Source organism: Mastomys coucha, unplaced genomic scaffold (genome assembly GCF_008632895.1).
Source record: "Mastomys coucha isolate ucsf_1 unplaced genomic scaffold, UCSF_Mcou_1 pScaffold15, whole genome shotgun sequence".
NCBI classification, from domain to species: Eukaryota; Metazoa; Chordata; class Mammalia; order Rodentia; family Muridae; genus Mastomys; species Mastomys coucha.
Window position 1 is genome coordinate 164,938,400 of NW_022196897.1, and position 10,873 is coordinate 164,949,272.

At 48.4% G+C, this 10,873-nt stretch overlaps 1 protein-coding gene across 2 annotated transcripts in view; it reads left to right on the top strand.

The window, feature by feature from the left end:
* The window catches only part of Cdh26 (cadherin 26), a 51,191-nt gene extending 40,625 nt beyond the window's left edge, over window positions 1-10,566 (top strand). Inside the window, exons 13-15 of one of the 2 annotated variants that reach the window (XM_031373785.1) lie at window positions 623-676; window positions 4,562-4,636; window positions 9,942-10,566. In XM_031373785.1, coding sequence (XP_031229645.1) covers window positions 623-676; window positions 4,562-4,636; window positions 9,942-10,145 — 333 coding nt within the window. In that variant the 3' untranslated portion in view covers window positions 10,146-10,566. The remainder of the gene's footprint in view (window positions 1-622; window positions 677-4,561; window positions 4,637-9,941) is intronic. The other variant, XM_031373786.1, reaches the window with a different exon arrangement.
* Window positions 10,567-10,873: the final 307 nt, after the last annotated feature.

Below are 10,873 nucleotides of genomic sequence, written 5' to 3' on the forward strand. Positions count from 1 at the left end.
TGTGTGGACTCTGCTGTGAGTGTCCCTGTGTGTGAGCTCTCTGCTGTGAGTGTCCCTGTGTGTGAGCTTTCTGCTGTGAGTCCCTGTGTGTGGACTCTCTGCTGTGAGCGTCTCTGTGTGTGAGCTCTCTGTTGTGAGTGTCCCTGTGTGTGAGCTCTCTGCTGTGAGTGTCCCTGTGTGTGAGCTCTCTGCTGTGAGTCCCTGTGTGTGAGATCTCTGTTGTGAGTGTCCCTGTGTGTGGACTCTGCTGTGAGTGTCCCTGTGTGTGAGATCTCTGTTGTGAGTGTCCCTGTGTGTGGCCTCTGCTGTGAGTCCCTGTGTGTGAGCTCTCTGCTGTGAGTGTCCCTGTGTGCGAGCTCTCTGTTGTGAGTGTCCCTGTGTGTGAGCTCTCTGTTGTGAGTGTTCCTGTGTGTGAGCTCTCTGTTGAGTGTCCCCAGCTGAAAGCTCTCTGCTGTATCTCCTGTGCAGGCTTTCTGCTGTGAGTACCTACAATGCTCTCTTAAGTATTCCCCCTTTCAGCAATGAAAAGCAGAGTCATCTCAAGGATCCCAGCCCTGCATTTACCTCTGCCTCTGATCTATATAAAATCAACGAAGTTTCTTTTTTTTTTCTTAAACTTAAGGGTTGTGGCATGTTCTTTGAGCCAAGAAGAGTGAAAAACTTGTCTTCCACCCCGGTAAGTAGACATGCATGTGGTTATAGGCACTGGCTGTTCAAAGCCACTAAAATAAGTGGGTTGGAAGGGGAGAAACAGTAGGTTCAAAATATTGTCAACACCCAATACCAACTATTGAATATGGAACATGGATTAGAAGTGATTGAGATAGGGCCAGGGTGGTGGCTCACTCTGTAAGGTGCCCAGCATGCACACGGTTCTGAGTCGGCATTGCAGACAGATGTGTCCTTGAAGCTCATTCACTGGTCAGTCATCCTAACCAAACTGGTAAGTTTAAGGTTTGCCGAGGGATTGTGCCTCACAACGTGAAGGGTGACAAGCAGTGAGATGGCTCAGCAGGCAAAATGATTGCCACCCCAGCCCGATGACTGAAGTTCCATCCAGGAATCTGTGGGAGGGTAGCAAAGAACCAACTCCTTCAAGTTGTCCTCTGACCTCTGCACACATTCTCGGCACAGACAGGACAACGGTCGCTGTTATACATGCATATGTGGACACAATTGCACAACTAATACATTTTTAAAACAAGATAAATGTAGAGTGACCAAAACAACAGCTGACATCAATTTCAAGCCTTCACACATATGTGCACATGCATGCATGCACCAGAGACATAAATGTACAGCACTCTACATACACATATACACATGTACACACACATACATACACGTTCACATACACACACAGACACATACCCATATACACACACAGACACATACATGCATACACACACATACACACATATACATACATACACACATATCCACACATACACACACATATACACACATACACACATGTACACACACATACATACACATATACACATACACATTCACATACACACACATACACATACACACATACACACATACATGCATATACACACATACACACATATACACACATACATACGCACATACACACATACACACACATACATACACTCATATACACACACATACATATATATACACACACACATATATACACGCACACATACACACACATACACACACATACATATATATACACACACACACATACACACACAGAACAAGTAGTTAAGCACACAGGAAGTCACATGGCATCAGTCCTTGCAGATTCCTCTTGGCTGCTGAGTTGCTGCATACTTGATCCTAGCAGATGCATTTGTGTGTGTCTTTACACTGGCAGGCATTCTGAGATGTCAGGCTGCTGGAGATAGGGCGGTTGGGAGAGATCATCTGATCAATCTATCTCTTCTCTGAGCATCTTTGGTAGCTGAATCCTTCTTTTCCAATGAAATCCTACCAACCATCCATTCTAAATAAGGCAGATGAGAGGAAGTTTTAAAGCCCTTATTTGATGGGGTATTGATATAACTCACACTTATTAACCAAAGTGATGGGTTCAAATACTAATTCTGATAAAACCAGATACCACTTGAGTACCGTGGTAAAGTTGCAGAGGAACACTTCCTAAAACCTAGCTCTCCCCCGTTGGGAATTGCTCTTTGAAGAATCAAGAAATGTTTGGAATGTCCCTGGAATCATCCCAAATATCATCAGTATTTGAGCTTCTCTGGTCATCATATGAAAATTCTTGTCGATTCATTAGACATAAGACAAAAAGCTTAATTCAAGTTTCATAAAAGCCAATTAGCATGGCATCCCAGATGGGGTTCAAAATGACTACGACCACCTTCGGTTATATTGCAAAAGTAAGGTTAGAGAACAGTGTCGATGTAATCCATAAACACTTAAGAGGAAATGAAGTACTATTGAGTGATCACAAGATCACATGACCCGGGGCCAGGGGCTGAGGCCAGAAAGGTGCCAAGTCAGGAGATGCCACTGTCCTGGCTGTGGAAGAGCTTCCTGTAGTGTGGTGTTAGGATGCTAAGTTGGCTCAAGGCAAAACCAACTTTACTCTTTGGAAAGAAGCCAGACTGTCTTCCAACCAACATTAGAAAAGGCATGTTAGACCCTGAGGCTCTCTTATATACAAAGCCTGCATTCCTCTCCTTCAGTGTGTACACATGTGTGTGTGCATGTATGCATGTGTGTGTGTATATATGTGTGTGTGTATCACATGCTCTGCTGTGACAGCTGTTGATGTTCACAATCATCCTCACTCACCTGCCCTACTCTTTTAAAGCTGGACCTTCTAATCAACCCAGAGCTCCCTGGCATGGCTAGTCTCATTAGTCATCTTGATCTGGGGAATCCCCCACCTCGTCTCTTCCTTTTGAGGCTGAAAATACAGGCCTGCTGCAGTGCTCACCCAGAATTCACATGGGTCTTGGAGATTACTTTGCAAGCCCTTTAACCTTTGAGCTTTAACGTCCCTCCATCCCCAGAGCATGAGTCTGAAGGAGTCTCCCTAGAGAAGCACATGGTGCTAAACTGAGGGCCATTAGCAGTGTTGGCGTATCTAATCAAGCGCTGCTGATCCTGGGAGCAGGCAGGCAGGGTACCCAGGACTGTGGGTACCCAGTCCACGATTTGTCTCTGTAGTTGAATCTCTCAGTGTGGTGAGCACACTGCTAGCTGTGTATCCTCACGTGTAAGTGTAGCTGTGTAATTGAGATGTCCCGGTCTTGTGCATACATCTGTGTGTATAGACACATGCACACATCTGTCATCCAGGAGATATAAAGTTGGCCTAGACCTTATCATTTTTGTATGTCGTTTGGGACTGGATATTTCTAAACTCAAGATGATCGTAAGCCATCTTAGCCTCAATGCGCTGTGAGTGCTTTATAGGCAGAGATCAGCATGCCACTTCCACTTTGCGGTCCCTGGCAGCTTGTCATTGCCCTGAGACATCCTCCGTTTCTCTGGTTCCTCCCCCTCCCTTGGGCCACTTTTCGGGATCTCCTTGCCCAACCACATGAGAAACCCACCAACCCTCCTCCTGGCTTGGGGCCTTTACTGCTCTTCCACCTGGAAATGCTTCTGCCTCACCCCCCATGCCTGCCGCATAGCCCTCACATCTTGTGGTCCCCTCCTCCCGCCCCCGCCCTGTGGCCCCTCCCCACACACCTCGCCGTGTGGCCCCTCCACACCTGCCCTATGGCCTCTACCTGCCCATACCCACCCTGTGGCCCCTCCCCCACGTCCCACTTTGTGGACCCTCCTCTCCCAGCCCTGCCCTGTGTCCCTCCTCCTACTCCTGGTGGCCCCTCCCCTCCGCACCCTCGCTCTGTAGCCCTTTCACTTCCTTCTTATGGTTCTTATCCTAAGAGGCCTTTCTGGCTCCAGCTGGGTGAAAGACTCTTATCCTTTCATGTCATTCATGGCTCTTCATGTTTCTGTCACTCTCGGGTGCTAGCCTGCCACATGCGCGGTGTGAACTAGATTACAGCTGTTGACAGCCATGTTCTCAGCAACTGGCTGGCCTCCATACAGGACTCGGCATGGGGTTGAGCTGGGAAACCACCAGGTTCATGCCTAGCCGATGCCTACGGTTGTACATTTGCACTTTGGACAGCCCTTAGAGGTCGGATAGATGTGTTAACATAGTGAAAACCCGTGTGCCCACCTCAGAGAATATTTCATGCTGGCTATGAGCAAGGCCAAGGGGAATCACAAGAAGGGATTTTAGGGGAACACAACCATACATGGAGATTCCCCCAAGGGATGGGGTTCATGGAAAGGACCCAGACGCTGCTGATGGATGAACTCCAGTCTCCTTCTCCACAAGAGGGTTTCTACCTCTGTGTGGAAGATCTGGCAATGGCCCTTGCCGGACCTCCCCTCTCCCAGGATAGAGAGGAGTGTGAGCCCTTGTCTTTGGTCTGATTCTACCTCAGTGTTGACTCTGCTGAGGACTGGGGACACCGGTACAGGGAGCTGTGTAGTGAATGCTTCTCGGGCTAGCAGCTGCTGGTTCATTTTGCAGGTCTCTGTGGATCGCATGGTGCCCAGACGGCCCCTACAGCTGATGGAAGAAAGGGTGGTGGAGATGTGGAGCCAGGTAGGTGCTCTTTCTGTCCTTACACTGTCCACCATCCCTTCGTTTTTCCCACTCTGTTCCGAGTCTGACTGGGGATGCTCTGTCCTAAATTACTGTCTGGGTCAACCAAGGCTGCCATAATACCATGTTATAGCCTGGTGGCTTCCACCACAGACATGTACAATTGCAAACCTCGCCAGAGCTTTCCATCTAAGGTTCTGGGACCCTGTCGTATGAAGCCTTATGATGCTGTGGGCCTTGGGGTGCTCATCCGAGCCTCTGAGCTAAGTTTATGGGCTTTTGTCGTATGCATCCCCATGATGTCCTGGAATCTCTATCTATGGTGACAGAGTGGACAAGGGACAGGACAGCAGGGCACCATGACCCAAAGCAGTGAGCCTGACTGTGTATAGGTCACAGAGGTATAGGGCCTCTGCCAGGGTCTCCCAGAGTTGGTTCCTCTGTATCTCTCTACTATGCCCTTGTAGGCACTGCGTCTCTGTATCTGCCGTACACTCCTGCCTCTGGGTTCTGCAGTGTGGACAGTGCCTGGTGGCTGCGGTGATACACCTCGAAGCAGATCCACAGGCTCCTTGAGGGGGAGATTTTCTGTCTAGATCTGGGCTGGAAGAGCATTTCTCAGGCCCTGATCACTGGGAGGAAGATCCGTGAGGGGCCATGACATCTCTCTGTCTCTGTCTCTCTCCTCTCTTCCCTTCTCTCTCTGTCTCTCTGTCTCTGCCTCTCTCTGTTTCTTTCCATCACTCAGCCACATAGAACTTCTATGAGGGAACCCCATATCCTTACAATGTGCCACATTTCTATCTCTAGCAAAGAAGCTGACAGGAAAACAAACAAACCAAACAACAGCAAGAAAACCTGAGGGGAGGTGGGGAAGGGTGTATTTTGACTCTGTTTCAAAGGCTTCAGCCCCTGTTGGCTGTCCCCACTGCTGTGAGCCTTCTGAACACTTGAACATCATGGTGGTGGAGAATCATGGCACAGCAAAGATGCCCAACTCAAGGCTGCCAGGATGAAGTGAGGAGCAGTAGGAGGAGCTGGGGCAAAAGAGAGCCTGCAATGACAAAGCCCCAGTGACCCGCTTCCTCCAATCAGGCCCTCCCTTCCCTCATTCCATCATTTCTGACTGGTGAGGGCAGAGTCCCCAGGGTCCAATCACAGTCAAGAGCCCCTCCAATAGCCCCTCCTCTGACATTACTTAAGTACTCTTCAGGTCTATGGAGAATAATCAATGGAAAATGAAATATGCATTTGTTACAAAAGCTCCAGGAGAAAGGTCGGCCTGAAAACCAAGGGCCAGGGAAGCTGTTCCATGTGGTTGAGCTGTGAGGACAGAGCTGGGGCTTGGCATGGGCCACTGCTCCTCCCTCAGACTGTTGAGCTATGAGGGCAGAACTGTGTCTGTGCATAGGCCACTGTCTCCTTTGTGGGAGAGGAATTAGGAACAGATCTGGGGTTACAATATAAGCGACAGAATCCAACCAGCCCACCTGGTTACTGAGCAATATCAATGGGGCTTCCTAACCACAAAGGACAGTTGGACAGTTCTAATCCATTGCCAGAGATTCTGTGCACAAATGAAGCCATGCACTGACACACACAACCTCATGACCATCACATGTGGCACCCATGTTCATGTGTGCACATACCTAGTTGAAGCCTAGCAGGAAGCACAGACAGGGCCACAGATCCCCCCTTCCCCATGCACCTAGGCAGGAGAAGGTTGCATTTGGGTAGAGGAGTCCCTTCCCCTTCTACACGGCAGCAGACAAGCAGCTTTGTGCAGAACAACTTAAGCCCCGAGTTCCATGGTGTGAGGAGAAAAGAAAAGGGAAACTCAAAGCTCAGATGAGAGGAGCAGTTCTCTCCCTCACAGGCCTTCAAACTTAGCTGGTGGTTTGTGATGAATTATTGATCTTAGGGGACGCTGGAATTGCTGAGTCAGGGTGCGGAACCCTGCTGCTTGGCCGCCAGCTTGGGGGTTTGAAGTTGAATTCTTGAGGCGCAGCTCCTGCTGCTGATTCAGTTTTGCTCTGCACATAGCAGGTCTGTCATGAATTATCTATTTAGCTTTGCCCAACGGACGTGACTGGACTCCTAACATCTGGGCCAGGTCTGGAGTTCACCTCTCGGCTGAGAGAGTTCCCTTTCCTCTCTACCACCTGGAGATGTAGTGGATGGCAGCAGGGTGTTAACCACAGCCCTCAGATAACAGGCCCAGCAGGTGTGTGGGATCCACTCCTGTCTGTGGGCACCTGACTCCGTGCACAGAGGATGCTGGTTTTGTGGAGGGACCAGAGCTCTTGTGACACAGAGGGAACTAGAGAACAGCTGGCCACCAGCTGAAAGTGCAATTGATTATTGGTACCAGGAAAGCATGTGCATCATATCCTCAGCTTTCCCTTCCCAGGTCTTACCCCACCTCCCATGTTGTGCTCTGAGCCTCTGCGTTCATCTCCATTCAAGGTATCTGGAGTCCCTCTTAGCTAAGGACAGTTTAGAAAGGCCCACTAGACCCATTGCCAGTGTAACTGATAGCTGTGGCTCAGTGTCAGATCATGCCATCCTAAAAATTGGCTGAAGTTCCTCTTCCACCCCTCCATCTCTTTGCCATTTATCTATCTACTTCTCTCCTTTTGCTTTCTACCCACCCATCATCCACTGATCCATCCATCCACCCATCCATCCATCCATCCATCCATCCATCCATCCATCCATCCATCTTCCCATCCATCCACCCACCCATATATTCACCCATCCATCCATCCATCCATCCATCCATCCATCCATCCATCCACCCATCCATCCATCTATCTATCCATCCACCCACCCATATATTCACCCATCTATCCATCCATCTACTCACCCATCCACCCATCCACCCATTCATCTATCCATCTCCCTATCTATCCATTCATCCTTCTGTGCATATATACATATATGTGCATATATGTACATATATACATATATATATATCCATTCATATTTCCATCTGTCTCTTCATCCTTACCTTTCTCCCACCCTCTCTCCCTCCATGTCTCTACTCACCTTCTCTCTACTATCCACCCATCCATCCATCCATCTATCCATCCATCCATCCATCCATCCATCCATCCATCCATCCATATCTCTACTCATCTCTCCATATTTTCACCTACCCACTTACCCACTAAACACTTATTAAGTGACTCAGGATGAAAGAAAACAGGAAATTCTGCCAGAGAGATGTCTGGGCCCTGAACACTGAGATGGAGCTTGCAGACGGGAAGTTGACAGCAGGGACCCTCATTCATGAAGAAGAGCAGCAGAGGCCAGGAGGAGAGGGAGCCAGTGACTCAGCATACCTAAAGCCCTACATTTGAGGGGTGGGTCTGTGCATAGAGCCTTAGAGATAGGGTAGGAAGACAGGTCTGGTCAGCTGGGAGAGCTGCTTTACTTGGGATTTGACTACTGCTAGGGATTTAAAGGCCAAGAAATGCTATTGAGCTTAAGGGGGAATCCAATTAGGCTAGAGGCTTGAAAATTCAGAGCATAGACAAGAGTGTGGGGATTGGAGAGAGGGTGTGTTATATGGAGAGGAGGAGGAAGACTCTGAGTGGCCTGCTTCCTGTTGGTGCGACTTAATAGGAAGACCCCTGCTTCTTGCTCACATCACAGTTGGGAAGCATCAGAAGGAAGCTTCCAAAACGTGATTCAGGATCCAGTATCTCTGATCCATGCGTGATTCTACCACCTAGGATCCAATATCTCTGATCCATGCGTGATTCTACCACCTAGGATCCAGTATCTTTGATCCATGCGTGATTCTACCACCTAGGATCCAGTATCTCTGATCCATGCGTGATTCTACCACCTAGGAAGAACCCAAGGACATGTGACTAGGATGGAGGGTCACCACGGGCCTTGATGCCTGTCATCCATAGGCTATGCTCAGCCACTGTGCATATCCAGAAGGCAGGAAATGAGGCCCCTCAGGTACCCACTATGAATAGGAGTTGATTAATTGACTTCTTGCATTCCCTATTGCAGTAACTCGGGAGAGGAAAGGGTCTGAGGTAGTCTTCAAGACATTTGAGAAGAGAGGACCGAATCATGTATGTGAAGGAGTAATGGGTGGGGAGCCAGAAGCAATGCAAGGATTCTGTATACAGTTGCAAGGCTGGGCATACCCTGGTGGGAGCCGTGCAAGAGCATCACACATGCAGGGGCTTCACACAGCCTTCCCAAGAATGCCTCACCCAATCACTATTATTCAGCATACTCTGGTTAACTTTTGGTGGTTCTATGAACTAACCAATGGTGTTCATGAGATTATGGAGCATTTTTTGTTATGTTTTATGTACACTAAAATAGGTACCTATAGAGATAAATATATCTATCCCAGTAGCTTCTAGGATCATCTGATGTAGTCTTACCAACTTCCTGTAAAAACTCAGATGGGAAATACTTTAGGATTTGAAGGCCAAGTCTGATGTGTGTATGGCCAAGGTCATACATGGCTGTTCTACTGGCTGGGAAGCTTGCCTGTGTTGTGTCAATAAGTGTTGGGCTGGGTTTGTCCCCAGGATTGCCATGTGTCAGCTTCTGTGACCTGATGCTTAGGAACTCTGGTGGTTGGAAGGCAAGAGGAGGCACTCTCAGGGATGTTTATCATGACGTCTGTGTGTCTGTCCCTGTGTAGTAGCCCAGCCAAGGTGAGGTAGAGTCTTTGGTTCTAGATGTGACGATATCAAGTGTCCCAGTGAAAGTGATCACCCATCACCTTTGTGAGGGAATGGGTGATACCATGGCTTGTGCATGTGTGTGGGAGATCAGAATGTTGTAGGAGTAGACAGAATGATGTTTAAGGGCAGACTAAATGAGGACCACCCCTTTTAGGAGACAGTGAAGGGTGAGTAGACTGGGAGGGCATTGTGCATTAGGAAGGGTCCTCAAACAAGAAACATGGTAAGGATGGATAAAGAGAGGACACTGGCCCAAGTGAAGATCCAGGTGAGCTATAAGCAGGAAGTATTCAGGATATGGGAGGTTCAGTACTGTGCCAAGGATGAGTGCCCAAGGCAGCAAGAAGGGTGAGAAGTCCTGGGGTGGGGCTCTATCAGAGCCCTAATTAGCTACCATCATAGTTGAAATAGTGAAGAAAAAGCAGACAATACCTCCTGCTTCAGCTTGGCTGCCACAGCTGAGTCTGTAGGGCTGAGACCATCCTCCCATATGCACTTCAAAGACTTTCCAGCCGAGAGAACACTGGTGCTGTGTGGGAGTCTGTAACAGTGAATGTCTCCTTCCCTGGCTTTCTTCACAGAAGCTCCAGAGTATTGATGTTCTGGAAGGTGACACTGGCTACCTGCCTCATGTTTACAGAGAGGAGGGAGAGTGTGAAGGAGCTGAGACCCTCAGTTCTCTGACCTTCTTGGAGCAGGACCTCTCCCCCAAGTTGCTGGGCTGCTCAGGCTCAAAATCTACTCCATCTGAAGCAATGTGTTGTACATCAAGAGTTCCTTCATAAAGATGTATGAGGGACATGATTTGAGAGAAAGATCACTATTCATGGACCTCTCCTTTTGTTCTTTATTCTTCGTCACTTCCTAGTCTGCAGTGCTTTGTGTTACAATCACTTGGGAAACACCTGGGAGATTTACCTCTGGCATGTCAGTGTGTGTGTGTGTGTGGGGGGGGGTTATTTTGTTTGCATTAAAAGAAATGAGAAGATGTACCCACTGTGGGCAGCACCATTCCCTAGGCTGTGGGTGATGCCATTCCCTGGCTGGGATCATGGACTGTGTACATGGAGAAAGCAAGCTGAGCATCAGCGCTCACCACTCTCTGCTTCTTGATCTCAGAAGAACATGACTCCTGCCACCTCCACTTCCCACCATGATGGACTGTACCCTTGAACTGTGAGCCAGAACAAACCCTTTCTCCTCTAAGTTGCTTTTGTCAGAGAGTTTTATCACAGCAGTAGGGAGGAACCTAAGACAGGGTCCTAGGATGAGGATCAACTATGGGTCTGAACTCAATGTCTTGATAAAGCAAAGTAGAATGGTGATAGAGCAAAGTAGAATGGTGGGTTGTATGCTTTACAAATGGAATTTGTCACATTTTCTGGAAAAACTTAAGTCATATCATGTATTCTTTGCATCTGTTTGTGTCCCAGCTCAGATGGTAAGTAGAAATCCAATCCATAGATCACCTGGCTGCTTGGCTAGCAGTAAGTGATTTTGGGAGGAAATGAAA